The sequence below is a fragment of the Malus sylvestris genome, chromosome 5 (genome assembly GCF_916048215.2).
Source record: "Malus sylvestris chromosome 5, drMalSylv7.2, whole genome shotgun sequence".
Lineage (NCBI taxonomy): Eukaryota > Viridiplantae > Streptophyta > Magnoliopsida > Rosales > Rosaceae > Malus > Malus sylvestris.
The window spans coordinates 46,044,663-46,063,118 of record NC_062264.1 but is presented as its reverse complement, the minus strand read 5'-3'; the positions used below and the strand labels follow the sequence as shown (position 1 = coordinate 46,063,118).

The following is an 18,456-nucleotide window of genomic DNA, read 5'->3' as shown; positions in this document are numbered from 1 at the left end:
CCAGACTTAACCAAGGCCGTTTGAAATGGGCTGATTCGGGCTGGGTCCACGGGTCCAATTTTACATATATATTTTTTTATCAGCCTGTCATTCATCTTCTTTAGGCAACAAGCCAGATGTTCAAATAAAAAGCAGTAGCATTAGGATAATATGCAACAAGAATTGAAGAACCTACTTGCCTCAAAAGGGTTGACAACTTGAAATGCATACAAGTTAACCGAATCATATACATTGTTTTCAAATCCCAATATCTCCTACTAAATCCCAAAATATTTTTCACATAAAAACAATCATATAAATCGTTGAACCTATTGGCTTATCCGATCTGGAGCCTCACACCCACCGTCTTTTCTGATCTGCAACAAGGCATCTTCGTCTTCTCCGATCAACCACAAGGCATCTTCGTCTTCGTTATCAACCACAAGGCATCTTCATCTTCGTTGATCTGCAACGAGGCATCTTCGTCTTCTCTGATCTGTAACAAGACATCTTCATTTGAGAGTTAGGAGATGATGGTGAGGGGTGATGGCGTGTGGCCGCTGGCTGCTGTGTGATGTCGAATTTGAGTCGACTCAGTCAATCTCAAAAAAGGATTCCAGTTTTAAGGACAATGGTGAGGTGATGTTGTGACTCGTGTGGTGGCTACTTTGATGTGGACGCGGTCAATTCCAGAGTTGGGAGGGAGAAGCGAACTAGAGAGTTAAGAAACGGAGAAAGAAAGTTGGGGGGGGGGGAGTATGAGAGTGGGGGAAAGGGACTAAACAAGTAATTGCCTTGTCCATTAATTGTATGGTAGAAACGGGTTGGTCCGAGGCCTCATGATTCTAAGATTATGGAACCGCCCCGCCCCATAAATAACCTCTCCCTGCCCCGCCTCGCCTCGTTTTAGTCTCTACCAAATTAGGCCCCACCCAACTTGCCCCGAATCAACAATACTCGCCCCACCCTGCAAGTCTTGTACAGTTTACCCACCCCTACTCACTATCTTATTTATTACCATTAGATAAACTTAAATTTTAAAATTTGTTGAAAATAACACGTACACGCAACATATAAAACACATACGATTTTTTGAAGTTATTCCCGAATGCCAATATTTTTTTTTTGTTGTTGTCATAAAAATGTCAATAATCTTCGATCTTTACAAAAATTGGCCTTGGCAGCATTATCATGCGAATCACGAGAAAGTTAACATTAATTGAAAATAAAGTGGATTTGCTAATCATGAAAAGAAAGTCCAATTTCAAATATTTATGATTTTTATTCGTTTTAGAAAAGTCTAATTTCTACATTAATTTTACTACTTTTTGAAGTGACCCTAAAAAAACGATGGTGCGAACATTATTTTTCTTTGGCCATCAATCAAGCCACAAATTATCATCATTAAACAATAGGGAGCATCACTTAAAAGTTAAAGATACAAAAAATACAACTAATATAACATTAAATTACAAAAAATACAAAAAAAAAAAGAAAAAGGTTGGACTCAAAATCATGATACCAATATATATATATTTTTAAATTACCACCACATACCCCTAAGAGAGGCCATCCTGCACAACTTCAATAAAATTACATGGGTTTGGGACGATTAATATTTGGACTTGTAAGGTGCCATGCTTCCCATCATTCAAAAGCTATTCTCAATTCGATGAGTTTCATGTCATCTTGATTCAATTTTTCTACCCAATTAATAAACATATGATTTCCTAGTTAAAATGAATGAACGGGAAATTTGCAAAATGGTATGTCAAAGTGAGTATTTTATTTTTATTTTTTGAAAAATTAGGTTCTCATCCCTCATTTTGCCACTTTATTGATTAAAACCTTATTCCTTTTCAATTTTTGATCAAGGTCCTTGGGTATTAATAACATCATTAATTATTTCAATAATAAAATACTTTTTATTTTTAAATATATTCCTTTAGTGTTAAAAATGTTACAATTAGTATATTTATATTTATGATTAAAATTTTTATCATATATTTTTATTTTTAGTTTGTACCTATTTTTAATTTGCAAACCTTTTTTAATTTGTACTAATTTTCTTTTCAGTTTTAATTTATACCCATATATTAATTAGAAAACTTCATTTTAATCCTTGGCAAAGATGACTTTTTGATTAAAACCATTAGTAAGATCAAAATCTAATTTTAGTCCCTTGATACATTAATAATCTGATTTATTAATTATATTTTGATTTTTTAATTATTTATCTTTTTCTTTCTAATTTTTAATGTATTAATTGTATTTCATTATAATTTTTATTTTCATTTCATTCATCGTAATATATTTTGTTGTGAACATTTAGATAAACTAATTTTTGTTATACAATATATTTTGATGTACATTATCTTCTTTATTTAGGTATATTAAATTCATTATAATACATTTCGGTGCATATATTTAGGTACACACATTTCGGTACATACATTTCGATACAAACATTTAGGTACATTAATTCAATATGATACATTTTCGGTACTAACATTTCAGTGCATACATTTCGGTACATACATTTAGGTACATTAATTTAATATTAATACATTTCGGTGCATATATTTAGGTACATACATTTCGGTACTAACATTTAAATATATTAGTTCAATATAATATATTTCGGTACTAACATTTAGGTACATTAATTGAGTCTTTCAAGTTTGAAGAATGTTAAATAAAATTAATAAATAAAAAAACTCTTTTTTGGTAAAATAAATTAAAATTTGTGTATTAATAAATTTAAATATTTAATGGGAGACATTAAATAAAATGCACATTAATTATTTTGAATTAAGGGCACATTAGGGACTAAAATCAATATTTAATCTAACACCAGGTTTTTTTTAAATTTTAATCTTCTTGAGGGAATAAAGTTCAAAAACCCCTATATTAATTCCTTTTTGTGCCCATATTTTTTAAAGTTTTATTTGTACTTGTGCCCATGTGTTTACCGTTTCGTGACATTGTATAATTAATCAATGATAGAAAAATTAGATATGGTTTATGTTTTATGGCTAAACTTTGTATCATATATTTATATCTTTAGTTTGTACCCCCTTTTAATTTGTAACATTTTTTCAAATTTGTAGTATTTTCTTTTTAGTTTTAATTTGTACCCATGTATTAATTTATTTTTGCGCCCAAATTTTTAAAATTTCATTTGTACTCATAATTTTTAATCTTTTATTTGTACCCTAATTTATTTATAATGTACCCATTCTTCTTATTAATGTACCACTTTGTTAAATGTGAAATGTACCAATTTTTTTTGTAAAATGTACCAATTTTTTTTAACCCTATGGATACATTCTTTTGCCATTTATTATTTCTTATTGTTACATATTTTTCATCCATGTATTCAATCAAAATGTTTGAATTTTTTTTTATTGTAGCCGTTTATAATAGTATTATAATGAGTGAATTTTAAATTTATAGGATTATAAATTTCATAAAATATCAAACAGTTGATATCAAAACTATAAAACTATAAATATTAATAGTAATATAATGAGGTGTACAAAGTCAAGGGACTTGGATCAAACTTTGAATATCATTAAGGTTTTAGTCAAAGAATGTTAGGGACTAGGGACCGCATCCAAAATATCTTTTTTTTTTCTTCTAAAAAAAGGGTTGAGAATACTCACATAGGCGTTTTAGCCTCTCATGACCACCATCGTGTGATTCATTGACACCATAAATAGAACTCAGGATATGTCGTGTTGAATACAAGTTTGAAATTCGTCTCCAATTACTAGGTCAAACTGTGATGATTGTCAAATTGAGTACGTTCGGTTAAATTTAAAAATGCGAATATTTCTAATTTCAATATGTAAATATTGAGTACTTTTGTTAAATTCCAATTTTATTCCATGAATGGGAAGGCAATGAATTGCCCGTGATCGCCTTTAGATTCCTTCAACAGTATCCATAAAATAATTAGAGACACCACATCATGTTGTTTAACAATTATTCATTTGTTCATTCATAAGCTTATTAAAGTAGTTGTTTGCACTTTGCAATGTCGTATTAGCTGTTCATTACACACCAAATACAGAGATCGACACATACTTAAACACAAAATAATTAATTTACATGTTATATATACTACAATGAATGACACACAATATAATTAAATTACGTGTTATATATACTACAACGAATGACATTGTTATATATGTAAATTATAATATAACAAAATTCACAACACAATGTGTCGGTGTTATAGTTACTTGAAACGAAAGGAATAGACCAGGGGGAGCACACTTCCTCGTTGACTGCCTGAAATTTATGCTTTTTGTTTTCATAATTAGGTTAACATAATAAATAACTTTTTCTCAATCCTTCCATATTCAGATGAACCGAACAATTAGGTGGTTTGTGATTGAAAATGAATTATAGGCTCGTATTTTATATGATACGTTATGAGTTTAATTTTTGATATTAACAAATTACACGTTGATAGCTAAAGAAAGCTAAAATGTATTTGAAAATTTCAAAATGATATACTGTTGTGACAAAGTCGTCATTTTATCATTTTAAAAAAATCAGATGGATATGAAGATCCCATGATCTAGTCTTCATAATATTTTATGTTACAAATCAATCACTTTCTGTTAACTAGATTTATATTAATTTCAACAATTTGTTAACAGTACTCAATCTTGTACATAGAAATAAGAATCACCATAGTCGTATATAATAATGGAAAGAGATTATCTTCGGATCTCTTATACTAAAGCTACCAAATTAAGTGATTCAGATATTTGAATTTTTATTTAACGGTCCACCTATTTTGATTTTTTAAAAGTTATAATAATTTTTTGCCATTGAATAAAATTTTAAAGATTCTAATTACTTAATTCGGTAACCTTGGTGAAAGAGATCCGGATAACCTCTTTCCTTTAATAATTCCAATATACTGTTCTGCATTTTAAGTCACGCCGCAGTTGTTCCCCACTTAAGAATAAAAAAACTATTCCGTGACTTATAAGTGCTTAAAAAACGATTAAAATTTCTTTTAGATTTTTTAAAAAAAATTTAAAAGCACTTGAATTGTTTTTTAAGATTTTACTTTCGTTTTTATTAAAAACTTTTAAAAATATTTTCATTAAAAGTACATTCAATCATTTTAAAAAATACTTTCAAACGAGAAATAATAAAAATATGCTACAATGGCTATTAGTCAAGAAATCAAAAAACAAGTTGTTGAAATGTCCCACATTGACCGTTACAATGAGAAAAAAAAAATTTAAATATTGTAACCTTATTCCAACTAATACGGAGATATTTTGTGATATGATAATTGTACACAAGTTATGTAGAACATGTCTTTGCTGTGACATGTGAAAGTGACAGTATATATGACATGAAAAGGTTATCCCAAAAAGCCGGTGAGAAGTTGTCCCCATCCCATAAACCAAACAAGGCCATTCATAGCAACAGAGCCTTGCCACTCTTTCCCTTCAATAATCAGCATGGCCCGCGCACTGCATGTCAACTTCATGTAATTTTCTACGTATTATACTACAATCCTGCACAATGAGCGGACTAAGGTCTAGGCATATATAAAACCCGAACTGAACCGCGTATAATCGGTTCAGTTGTGGTTCAAAGATTGAACCGGACCGAATTAGACCGTATCCATCCTAAGCAAAAGCTTAGCAACAGTATTCAACTTTAAATGACAAATTGACATCGAAGTAAGCAAAGAATAGTCCCGCAATAGTTGTCATTGCTTCCACTTTGTTTGTCATTTTCTTAAATTCCAAGTAAGATATGCGTTTTTGACCACAAAAAGAGTAAGATATGCACTAGTCCACATGACCACCATCATCCACCATTATTCCAAGTTATGTACAACTTTATATATACTGCCAATTGTACACATGCTTTTGAAAATAAATTTACAAAGAGAGAAAGTATAAAATAGTTCTTGTTGCCGACCTTAAAACGATTTTCGTCGATGAAGAGGATGTTCATATTTTTCACGGCTGTTTCTAAATAACTATTTGTCATGAAAAGTTTATTTTATTTGGAAGAAAAACATGAAAGAGAAAATGGGGACAACTGATTACAATGAGCTCACTATTGGTTCATCGGCTATTTCAATAGTTTAATTCTGCAATCTTTTTTTACCAAAAGTAGCATTTTGCGTGTGGTGATTTTACACCTCCAAAGTCTAGTCCGCCCATGTCGAAAAAAATACGAAGTTAAGCTATTCTCCTTTAACTGTAACAACTAATAAAACATGCTCGTTTGAAAGTGTTTTTCAAATGACCAAAACCGTTTTTAAAGAGTTGAAGCCCAATTAGGCCTAGGTCCAGTCCAGTGTTACAATCAACGAGGCCTCTAATTTTGGGTGACCCGGATCCAACGGACAAGAGTTAGCCCAAGCCGACATAAGAGAAGTCTGGCAATTTCGTAATTTTAAAGATTCTGGTACCCTTGAAGGTGTCGTCAACAAAAGTACCGGCCAATGGCGGGTGTGGAAAATGAGGCGGCACCAGACGCGATAGTAAAATGCGAAGACAGCGAGAGAGAACTCGACCTTCGGTAAGTGGTGGCCGAATTTACTATAAATTCCTAAAAGAATCCGAATAAATCATGAACAAGAAAGGCTTGGCAATTTTATTGCGTACCAGAATGCAGCGCCCAAGCTCCGATCCCAGAGACCTCGCCCGCTCTCCTCTCGCCGTAAGCGATTAAGCATTTCGATTTTTTCCGAAATCCGTGTTTTTTGTAGGCCGCGTTTGGATTGCGAAGAAAGTTAATGGAATTTTACTGGTGATTTTGCAACAGAACGTGGTTAACCAAATGCTGCCTAATTCCGATGGAAGACAATCGAGCGGACGACTGGTGCCGCATGGAAGGGAAAAGCTCAATGCCTCGACCAACACCGAGAGGTTTATTATTTTATTATTATTTTTTGAATTTATACGATTTTTGTTTTGGTACTGTAATAGCTTGAATTTTTATATTTTGAATGCGATTGTGAAATTCCGAATTTTTCTAGGGAATTTGAGGTTGTGCGGGAGTCCATGCACTCGGCGATTTCACTGAGCAAAACCGAAATTTTAGACTCTGTACTGAGCGATTTCTCGGAGGTAGGTGTTTTTTTATGCTTCTAGAAAAAGCGCTTTTGCAGAACGAGCTTATGAGCAGAAGTGTTTTCTGCAAAAGCATTGCCAAACGGGCGGCTAATTGTATTTTGGATGCGAAGTTCATTTTCGTTGTTGTTGTTGTTGTTGTTGATAATGTAGGGATATTTTAGCCTCTCTAACGAAAATCGTCGAAGGCTACTTGTACTACTTGCCAAAGAGTATGATCTTAACAGGACGCAAGTTCGCGATTTGATCAAGCAATATTTGGGACTTGAGCTCCCTGAAAGTAAGTCTTGTGTTGATTATCTTATGAGAATTGTCGAAAATTGCATTTGCACTCTGTATTGTGTGGGTTTGATGCAATGTGTGTCTGTAGGTGACAGTGCTCCCTCAACTGGCTCTGAAGAGGAGACATCTCTTTCTGCTTTCTATCGTATTGAGCGCAATCTGAGACATGCTCTCAAGCCGATGTACGAAGTTCTGTTTGAGCGACTCAACACACATCCTGGCGGGTTGAAGTTCTTGTCCAATCTTCGAGCTGATATTCTATCTATTATCGCGTAAGGTTATGCATATGCCCCACATGATGTGTTTTTGGTTTATTAATTTTCTGTTCCACACAATGTTTTGAATTGAATTTTACGTACAACTATTAGTCTATTACAATGTTAAGAAATGAAATTGCGCCCAAGGAGTTTTAAGATTTTATGAATTGTTATCTTTTCATATTTTCAGAGAGGAAAATACTGCATCTTTGCGAGCACTGGACTCCTACTTAAAGGAGAAACTAAGTACATGGCTTAGTCCTGCTGCCTTAGAGCTTCACCAAATCACATGGGACGATCCTGCCTCTTTACTGGAAAAGATTGTGGCATATGAGGTATTTATTTGTCTTGTGTTGTGTTGTAACATGGCACGCTATGTGTGTAGCCTTGACTCCCTCCGATTATATTGTATAGGCTGTGCATCCAATCAGCAATCTTATAGATCTTAAGAGAAGGCTGGGAGTCGGTCGCCGTTGTTTCGGATATTTACATCCAGCAATACCTGGTACTCTATTATTGTTGTTTTATCTATTCACGTATTGATCTACTTCTTGTTGGTTTTTGTCTGCCTTTTTGGTAATTCGTGATGCTACCTAAGAGTAATATCACAGTTACCTATTCAGTTGATAAATTTTTCATTATGTAGCCGTTCGTTGTATTGGGTAGGACTACATACTAGTATATGTTTTTTATATTGTTACTATCTTCTTTAATCAGGTGAGCCCCTTATTTTCATCGAAGTTGCACTCATGAAGGATGTGGCTCAAACAGTACAGGTCAGTTTTCTTTAAGCTTTACTAGATGACTTCTTCTTCTTCTTCTTGTGGTGCTTCTTGTGGTGATATATTTTATATATTCATGATAGGAAGTTTTATGGGATGACCCTCCTACTCCCGAATGTGAGGCTACGTGTGCATTGTTTTACTCCATATCATCAACCCAGGTGTGCATATTGTTACATATTATTCTTAAATTTTAAGTATCATGTTCACTATTCTCCTTTTTTTGAAAGGGGATATTAACCTATTACTTTTTTTTTTTGCGACCATTGCCTGATCTGAACACTTTTAAACTTTTACAGCCTGGCTTATCAGGGATCAACCTGGGAAGGTTTCTAATTAAACGTGTGATCACACTTGTGAAAAGAGAAATGACAAATATTTCTGTAAGTGCTTCAATCCCTTTTGGATATTTGAATATGTGACTTAGAATATATGTCATGTTCAAATATATGACATTTTAGCTTGTTCGAATAAATTTTCAGAAATGAAAGTATAGTGCGCTTCACAGGAAATCTAAAGAAACTGTAGAGTAGAGGATATAAAATATTAATCGTACTTTCTCTGGCTAAAGTCTTTCTCGTGGATATATCTCACACATGGCCTTTTGTTTGTTTATTCTAGACTTTTGCGACTCTCAGCCCCATCCCAGGTTTCATGCAGTGGCTCCTATCTAAGCTGGCTTCTCAATCAAAACTTGCTGAAGGTGAAGCAATGCCACACTCACCAGCTTCTGATAGGTCCAGTTCTACGTTTTCGGAGAAAATTCTTGAACCAGAAGAGGAAAGAGCACTTATGGATGCTTCTGCGTAAGTCATATTGTAATTGGCACATTATGTTATAGCATCTAGAGAGTAACATGCTTAATAAAAAATTCAGTAAGAATGCTTCGTAACAATTTTCACTTTCAGGGAATTCACTTCTGGGAAAAATAGCATGGACGTGATGTTCAACTTGCTAACTTCACCAAATCATGAGTGGACAAATTCTGATAAATTGCTTTCAGTATTAAAACCCCCTCTAATGCGACTGTGTGCCAGGTATATTAATATTACTAGTAAAATTGGAGATGACAGGTCTGTTATGAAACAGCTACAAGTGGATACTGTGTAATTGGCAATGACGTGATATCACACAAACTAGTTTTACAGTCTCTCACAAACTAGTTTTACAGTCTCGTGTTCTTTGTTCTGTGTGAAACGCTACTAACAGATTTTAGTTCCGTTGATTATAGGTACCTTCTCCAAGAGAAAAAAAGAGGAAAAGCTCTGGATTCTGTTGCGAATTTTCACTTACAGAATGGAGCTGTATGTCATCTAACTCAAATTTGCAGAACACTAGATTAGTTGTATAATTTGATGGAAAAATTAAAACAATTTCTCCTTAACGCACTGATATGCTAAGCCTGAGTTTTCTTACTGCAAATTAGATGGTCGAAAGAATCAATTGGATGGGGGACCGGTCAGAGAAAGGCCTCCATCAAAGTGGAGGTATGATGGTGAATTATGTTTACAGGTAACTAAAACCAACCTTTTACTTTTTTTGCTCATAAATTTCAATTCCATTAGAACATCTCATAGATTAAACATTACCTATTGAATGATTTTATTGATTCATGGTTGCAGATTGGGGCAAATTGAAGACTATGCTCAGTCATATTTCAGTACGGGGCTTATCCATACTTCTAGTGATCTTCGCCGTTACGTTGAGACAATTAGTCGTGTACAAGAGTGACAGCATAATGATTTAGTCGCGTTTTCTTCGAATGTTGACACACTTTCATGCCAAAATTTGTGTCTAATATCCGGTTTTCTGAAGATTGTACGGCCTGAAGCCCTCTAAACAGATGTCCAAATGTACATATTTAGTTATGATTCTCAATAAAACTAAAGAATTGTTATACACCAAACTGAAAAAAAGTATATATATCTAGTTATGTGTTTTGCACTAGCTCAAGGTATTAGCCTTTGGATTGGCCCGTTCAGTAATTGAATTTTTTTTTCTTTTCCCAAACGATAGATTTGTAAGATTAGCTACTGTTAGGGTTCGAACTCACTCCACTGTGGTAAAGGGCCACTTGTATTTTGGACGTGCTCTAATTTGCCTTAGTTTTCTCTAATAATTTATATTATTACCGTGAAAATTTCATTGTTTTTTTTGGGATAAATTACCAGACGGTCAATGACGAGCATCTTCAAGAGATGCTGTAAAACAACGAAAACTTTATTTTAAAGAGCTAAACTAAAAAAATTTATCTCCAAGAGATTATGTAAAAGAGTCTTTACTATAGCAAGATGGACACACTCTTTCAATTTAGAGAGCAACTATTCACTTGCTAAATAGTAAATATTAACAAAATAATAAAACTCATACATCTTCTACCGTACATTAGTAACAAAACAAATTAGAATAGACGTTGCCGTAACTCTTGAAACATGTACAACATAGAGTCCAACTTCGGAAACCTGCTTCATCTTTATGTACTGATTCGATCAGATCAATTCTCACTTTCCTGATCACCTTCCACATGACTTATTTCTCGGACATAATCTCTCATGAGCCTCGTATTGGATTCATCCACCATCTACAAAAACAAAAAGAAGGGTAACTTTTCTCTTAATCCCCTCATAAGGAAAAGCAGATAAAACAAGTAGCTGCTTTTACCCGTGGCATTGGGGATAACATAAAATAAAGAGAATTTTAACGAAAAACTTTCGGTACTGTTTATTTTAACGAAAAATCATATTTTTTTACTAAAAAGTCAATTCTGATACTATTCACTTAACCCTTTATTTTGTCCTTATCGTTAAAACTCAAAATTTTCAAACTTTTATCATTAGTTTTCCTTAAAATGAAAGGTAAGAATTCCTTACCTTGAAAGCTAATCGCTGCAAGTTGTCCCACTCGAAATCATTTTTACAGTATGCAGATCGAACCTGGATAACAAATAGCCTTCTATGTTCAAACTTGTGAACGTTGACAAGTTGGTGGATTAAAAATCAAATAAAATAAGCATCCAAATTGACTTATTTCGTCATGGACTGACCTCTAGGATGCGCAAAGCTGCCATGTGGACATCACATAAATCACAAAGAAAGTCACATTGTCAAAAGTCAAATTAGGAACAGCCGTCTGTTTTTATTATCGTCGCTAACAAAATTTCTCAACATGTTATAGATAATATTTTCGACAATATTGTTATGTGTTCATATTTAATAAAGATCAGATATCCTGCATAGAGTGTGTAGTAGGAGCCTAGAAGTTGTTGGATATGGACTTACCTAGACCCTTATGCCTGGAGGATTCTCTCATCAGATTGGCACAGAATTGGTCTCCATCGTTCAACGAGTTCCTGCTCAGAAATTCCATCAGCTCTTCGTATGCCTCCGTGTTGTAACTCTGCTCTGAGAAATTTACTGTTAACATCCGAAAATATTATTGAATTTGACTATGAAATTAAGAACAAAGGGATGGAGGAGGAAGGAACCTCAAGCTGAGCGCAGACAATCCTAACTGCAACATAAGTGAAGAAACTGTGGAGGTTGTTGGCCGCCTTTGCTTCCGGCGAGGGTTCTCCAAATCCTGCATCATATGGCATGTCAGGCAAGTTAAAACGCATGACATTATACAAGTGAATAACGCACTGTCATGTGAGTTGAAGGTGCGTGATTGACTTGGATGCCGACACGGATGCCTGACATCCCCGTTGTAGTTAACTAACTTCTTGTCAACAAAGATATACGTGTAGGCAAACAAACATTTACTGAAGTACCCACCAGGGACATACATCTTGTGGCAGTGCCTGCGAGGGGGACGAGAGGCTCTTGGTTTAGGATTGGATAGCCAAGAACGATTGTAAGGTAATTTTCTTCTGTTGGGTTTTAGTGGGAATAAAGAAGGGAGCCGAGAGAGTGGGAGAATTGCCGCAGAGGATTCCATGGATAAGTAACTGACAGCAGAACAAACTGAACTGGGATTTCTGAGTGATCCACAAGTCCAGCTCTACTGTCCAAAATATCTATTAGAGCCTACATGGTAAGCAGGTAGGAGTTTTGACATCCATTTGTGGAGCCCACCAGTTTATTTTTTCCCTATCCTATTTAGTAAGAACTTTTATTGCAAGTTATATGTCTCTTACTAATAATACAATATCATATATAGATTTGTCTTTACATTACATGCAACACTTACAATATGACTAGGCCATGAAAGTTACTCTTTCATTTAGGAACGGTTAATCTCCAGTCCTTGCTTTCCTTGAGGAAAATATTTGGCTTGTTCATTAGAAAGTGTGACATTTGTGCAGAAATTTTACTTTGTGTACTTGACGATATATTTATGCACAAGTGTTGTGATTGCATGATGGAGAGATTTTTCAGGAGAAAGAGCCCCTTTAGAAACCTCATCTAATTTACTAAACTCGAAATTTCAAGAGAAGATATTCAATAAGGTTGTCGATCTCTCTACATGTGACAAAGTTCTCGGTGGTGTTGGTTTTGATTGGCCGGCCTACTTTACGCTATGGAGGTAGAGTAGACTTGTAGATCTTGTTCTATTGTTTGACTAGAGCAATGTTCACATCGAAATAACTGCATAGAGTCAAATGATATCAAAATACAAGGAATTGGATGCATTTAGTCGGAGACTCCTACCCTAATTTTTTCTACAACTTCAACCCATTGGTCCGCCGCCTGCCTACCCAATTTTAAACAATTTAGTAAGGAAAATGAGTGTCTCTCTTGCTCTTGTCCTCTACTTGAAGCCAAAAGAATTCCCCTTCAGGAACCAAAATGCCAGAGTGGTTCGTGATTAAACGAATCATAAGCAAAAGATGACGACAAAGATAAAATACGATGCTGTCACCCCTCTATTTTAATAACTCCAAAATTAATCTAGCTAACTCACAATCATCAACCAAGTCTTTAGACTATAATATGATCTCTAAGCTCATTAAAATTTTCATTACGCCTTCATTCTGTCTCAGTGTCTCTGCACGAAATGAGAATCTTCGCGGCAGAAGGAAATATACAAGTCAAATTCTTAGCCCTCCATTTTTTTCTCCTCCTATCCTTCAAAGCCAAAGCCAAATGCAAAACTGGCTGCAACGCCTTGGCCTCATACTATGTGTGGGAAGGTTCAAAACTCACTTACATTGGGCACATATTTGGCCAACAAACTCAAGAAATTCTCAAGCACAACCATGGAGTCGCGCCCGACAAAGACCTCGTCGTCGGTACGCGACTCAGCGTGCCCTTTTCGTGTGACTGCTTAAATGGTGACTTTCTAGGGCACACCTTCGAGTACACAACGCAGCATGGTGATACCTACAAGAAAATTGCTGAGTCTGCTTATGCTAATCTCACCACAGTGGAATGGCTGCAAAGGATGAATTTTTATGCGGAAACTAAGATTCCGGATAAAGTTCCGATCAATGTAACAGTGAACTGCTCTTGTGGCAATAAACATGTGTCCAAGGATTATGGTTTTTTTGAGACGTACCCTCTCCGTCCCGGCGAGGACTTGTCGTCCCTGGCGTCCGAGACCGGTGTCCCGGCACCATTGCTGAAGATGTACAACCAAGGGTCCGGCTTTAGTTCTGGGAATGGTTTAGTCTTTGTGCCGGCAAGAGGTTAGCACGCACTACAATTATTTAATATTCATTACTATACTCCTCAGAAAAATTAAATAGTTCACACATGAGTAATATCATCTCGGACAAAAACTTAGATAGGAGAGCCGCACCGCATTATTTATAGTGCCTCATATAAAATTAAATGATTCATTTATCTCGGCACCATTTAAAACTACGCTAGTCTCATCTGATGTGAGAGTTGCCCTAATCAGACAGCCCTACCAAAATTTCTCTAATAAGCAAAATATAATTTTTAGTACTCATTTGCAGGAGATTAGAATTTAGATGAGCCATTATTTATTTTAATATGCTCCTAATTGTCATTAATTAATCAAATGCATGACAACTGCAGTGACTAGCAATATATTAGACAAATATATTGGATTTGGTTTTATTCTTTGTCCTTTGCTAGGTCTTTTACTCTCGTTCGTACAAAACACATGGACGATTTATCTTTTACGTTATACTGAGAAAAGGAAATATGAATAGAAAATTACTTGCTGCTGGCATGCTGCTAATCAGACAGTGCTCAAACAATAATTAGAGATAATTGAAGAGATTATTTGATAATTGCTGTGAATTAAAAGACAAAAAGCACAGTTGCATTTGTGGATGTTTTGTCCCTTTGTTGAAGATACTGGACGAGTCTACGTGAATGGAATAGGACAACTGCTAATCAATCAGATGGGGGACTTGATTTAGCTTTCTGGTGGTGGATTATTATAGTAATCCCAAGTCCAAAGATGCTCATATACACATTACGCGCGTTTAGTATTCGTTCATTAATCCGGCTTTGAAACGGACGTCCATTCAATAGCATCAATAATGTGTCTATGTTATTGTCACGTGTCAATAAATGACTCAACGTAATATTCCAAATGAACTTAAATGACAACTTTAAAGAACCAAATATTGGAAACAAAGTTCCAAAAATTTCTCTAAACTTAAAATTCATTTTTAATTCATATGTCAATATGTCACAACAAATCAATGAGTTTGACTCGTAGCAATTCTCTTTGAAATGACACATTACAAGCCCAAATCGGAGTTCAGATTCCAAATCTGCAATGATTGGATTTATCTGCTAGTTTTGCGCCTCTCAAGTCCATTTCGTCATCTGTTCTACATCAGCGCCTATACTGGGAGAATGCATGCTGCTCCTTAATTATATGAATTCAGCCAAAACACATGCAAATTAATTGCTAAATAATAAGTTTAGTTTCTCTCTTACCGGCACGCGACGGAGACTGTTTGCTGCCTTTGTCATTAAATTTCGGCTCTTTATTTTGCAGATCAAAATGGGAGTTTCCCACCGTTGAAGTTAAGGTAAACTCTATGCACATTGACATGTTCGGTAATTTTCTTTTGGAGTTGTCTAGAAATTTTATCTCATTCTATGTTTGTCTTTCTTTGCAGTGCAGCTGGTAGGAGCTTTTACGATTATACTGCTTCAATGATATCTCTCTTAAACTTCAAAATGGGCATTGTTTTGATGTCTAGTGCCTTCCATTGTGATGACATTTGAGCAGGTATCACTGGTGGAGCAATCGCTGGCATATGTGTCGCGGGCGCTTCTGCAGCTCTTACTTTGGCACTTCTTTTGTATATTTGGCATTATCGAAAGAAGGTGGTTGAGGAGGCACCATCTCTTTCTGCAGCTTCTCTTGAAGACCGGTATATTCAACGTGAACACGGTAAATTTCCATTTCAATGTCTCTTATTTGTAGCAGTACTAACACGAAAAAATGTATTTCAACTGAAGATTTTCGTATGGTTGTCTCACTTTTTGAGTAATTGGTAGTTTTTTGTCCTGTGGCTTTAGTTTCTGGACATACTTCAGAGAAAACTTTGGATTCGTTTGCTCTAGTTGGTGCTTCTTCTCCTGGCCTTATAGGCATAACCGTGGACAAATCAGTGGAGTTTTCATATGAAGAGCTTGCTAAGGCGACTAGCAACTTCAACATTTCTAATAAGATTGGCCAAGGCGGATTTGGATCTGTTTACTACGCAGAACTTAGAGGCGAGGTTTGCGCTCTTGCTTCTACGTTCCATCCACAAAGTTTCCTATGAGCTTCATATTCATATAATAATTTAGATACGAGGAAAAATTCTTGAACTGATCACTGAAGATGTAACTATTAAGTGCTTGTCATCTGACCTGACACTAGTGCGCAAAATCGAGTGGCTGACTCTTTTCTCCTGCTATCGAGCAGAAAGCAGCGATCAAAAGGATGGATATGCAAGCAACAAAAGAGTTCCTGGCTGAACTGAAAGTTTTAACACATGTTCATCACTTGAACCTGGTATTCTGCCTTCCCCATGACAGTATCATGATACTGAAAAATTGAATTTGTTTTATCCGAGGCCTTTATCCAACTTGGATTGAAGTGCATTGATCAATATCATGTATTAATATTTTGTTTTTGCACAGGTGCGGTTGATTGGATATTGTGTCGAGGACTCTTTATTTCTGGTCTACGAGTACATTGAGAATGGTAACTTGAGCCAACATTTGCGTGGCTCTTCAGGTGAGAAAGATAATGCATCTGTCCGTAGAGCATCTAATTTCCATGCCTCTTTCTGATATCACAGCTTTTTCTCGCAGGTCTAGATCCATTGCCGTGGTCAACAAGGATGCAAATAGCCTTGGATTCAGCTCGAGGACTCGAATACATCCATGAACATACAGTTCCAGTCTACATTCACCGTGACATCAAGTCCGCGAACATCTTAATAGACAAAAACTTTCGTGCAAAGGTTCTAAAAATGCCTTTACTGTTATGCAGGCTACGAAATTGTTCTATATGATGTATATGTAACATTAAATTTTCACGCAGGTTGCAGATTTCGGGCTCACAAAACTGTCTGAATATGGAAGTGCTTCATTGCAGACTCGTCTTGTAGGCACATTCGGATACATGCCTCCAGAGTACGCAATTATTCTCCATCTTTTATTTTTCACCATTTCATTCATCGTTACTGGATGACGCTTATTATGTCTCCGTCTCCGTCAATGTTTTGGACAAGATTACCTTTGTTCACTGATGTGAATATTAGTTCTGTTTATCTTGATAATCTGAACGATACACAAGTAATTTGCATCTCGACATATATGAGAGATTCTCGCATTGAGATAATCACACGTCTACTCAATTTTATGTTAACTTTTACCCTATTAAGTGACATGATGGATTATCTAGGTATGCTCAATACGGCGATGTTTCTCCAAAGATAGATGTTTACGCCTTTGGTGTCGTTCTTTTCGAACTAATATCTGCTAAAGAAGCTGTTGTCAGGACAAATGAATATGTTGCTGAATCAAAGGGACTGGTTGATTTGGTAGTTTTTTCCTCCTCTGCTTTCCAATAAGTAAAACCTCATATAAACGGTTTCCATAACTTGACTGACAAGAAAACGTACTTAATGTGATGCAGTTCGAAAATGTTCTTAATCTGTCTGATCCCAGAGAAGATCTTGGTAAACTAATCGACCCCAGACTCGGCGATGATTGTCCTCTTGACTCAATCAGTAAGGTAAAATTCCACCCCTTAAACCATAAGATCCTAATCAATGACTAGTCCTATTTCTCATAAGCAAAGCAATGCTGGCTTTTCTGTTGCAGATGGCACAACTTGCCCAAGCTTGCACACAAGAAAACCCTCAACTGAGGCCGAGCATGAGATCGATTGTGGTTGCGTTGATGACACTTACATCGTCGAACGAGGACTGGGATGTCGGTTCAATTTATGACAATGAAGCTGATCTAGTCAATCTAATGTCAGGGAGGTAGTACATGGAACATCACGCTTGATAGACATGCCTAGACAAGGTGACTTCAGAAGAACAAAAGTCCTAATTCTTCTTCTTTCGGATTGCCAAGCATCTGCAGTATCTGTAAATAAGCATTCGCACCAGATGATTTCATCTCTTGTTTTGTATAATGGGGGTGCAATATGCAGACTCCTAGCTGCAGAATAACATCGAAAAACGGCATTGTATATTACTTCATATAAATGTCAACATTTTGCTTCGACCCCATTGATCTTTAGCCAATCATGTTCGTTGTGTTTATGTTTCCGTTTGATAAAATTTCATGTTCGACCATAATAACGTACTACTGGTGCTTCGTAACTCACTCTCTTCCCTTCTTCGATCAGTTGCATACATCGTATGATATTAAAACAGGAAGGAAAATTCTAAAAGTATGAGGCTGTACGAGGTTCTATCTGAAAAGGTCTCAATGCAATTAGTAGTCGACCACGTACTTTTAGGCTGTAGGTTGATGTGGGGAACCGCATAAATCTCAAATTGTTTGACATTAAACTCAAACTGGGAGGTCAAGAAACTGCATAAGCTGCCATATATTCATAATCATAGCATGGCATGCCTTGTACGCAGGT

At 35.6% G+C, this 18,456-nt stretch overlaps 3 protein-coding genes across 5 annotated transcripts; 2 read left to right on the top strand and 1 right to left on the bottom strand.

Moving 5' to 3' along the window:
- The first annotated feature begins 6,480 nt into the window (after positions 1-6,480).
- Positions 6,481-10,374, top strand: LOC126624211 (uncharacterized). The gene is made up of 15 exons (XM_050293248.1): positions 6,481-6,693; positions 6,799-6,902; positions 7,013-7,103; positions 7,260-7,386; positions 7,477-7,660; positions 7,836-7,980; positions 8,060-8,150; positions 8,363-8,421; positions 8,511-8,588; positions 8,727-8,810; positions 9,049-9,233; positions 9,336-9,464; positions 9,659-9,731; positions 9,854-9,939; positions 10,050-10,374. Exons 1-15 carry the CDS (start codon positions 6,604-6,606, stop codon positions 10,156-10,158), a joined length of 1,635 nt encoding a protein of 544 aa, XP_050149205.1. The 5' UTR covers positions 6,481-6,603; the 3' UTR covers positions 10,159-10,374.
- Positions 10,375-10,609: 235 nt separating this feature from the next.
- On the bottom strand, positions 10,610-12,443 carry LOC126624212 (chaperonin-like RBCX protein 1, chloroplastic). 2 transcript variants are annotated; one of them, XR_007624008.1, is made up of 7 exons: positions 12,201-12,443; positions 11,912-12,006; positions 11,706-11,823; positions 11,471-11,487; positions 11,298-11,360; positions 10,725-11,008; positions 10,610-10,665 (listed from the first exon to the last, which is right to left on the bottom strand). XR_007624008.1 is itself a non-coding variant. In XM_050293249.1 (6 exons), the coding sequence occupies exons 1-6, from the start codon at positions 12,361-12,363 to the stop codon at positions 10,922-10,924; spliced, it is 543 nt and encodes a 180-aa protein (XP_050149206.1). In that variant the 5' UTR covers positions 12,364-12,443; the 3' UTR covers positions 10,647-10,921. The 2 variants fall into 2 exon arrangements, 1 of the variants encoding a protein (XP_050149206.1); XM_050293249.1 differs by having other exon boundaries at positions 10,647-11,008.
- A 913-nt stretch (positions 12,444-13,356) lies between these two features.
- LOC126623708 (lysM domain receptor-like kinase 3) lies at positions 13,357-18,094 on the top strand. 2 transcript variants are annotated; one of them, XM_050292690.1, is made up of 12 exons: positions 13,357-14,053; positions 15,349-15,382; positions 15,473-15,480; positions 15,586-15,750; positions 15,858-16,081; positions 16,270-16,359; positions 16,488-16,584; positions 16,662-16,813; positions 16,894-16,985; positions 17,257-17,395; positions 17,491-17,589; positions 17,679-18,094. In XM_050292690.1, exons 1-12 carry the CDS (start codon positions 13,423-13,425, stop codon positions 17,844-17,846), a joined length of 1,899 nt encoding a protein of 632 aa, XP_050148647.1. In that variant the 5' UTR covers positions 13,357-13,422; the 3' UTR covers positions 17,847-18,094. The 2 variants fall into 2 exon arrangements, with proteins under 2 accessions (XP_050148647.1, XP_050148646.1); XM_050292689.1 differs by having other exon boundaries at positions 13,358-14,053; positions 15,879-16,081.
- The last annotated feature ends 362 nt before the right edge of the window (positions 18,095-18,456 follow it).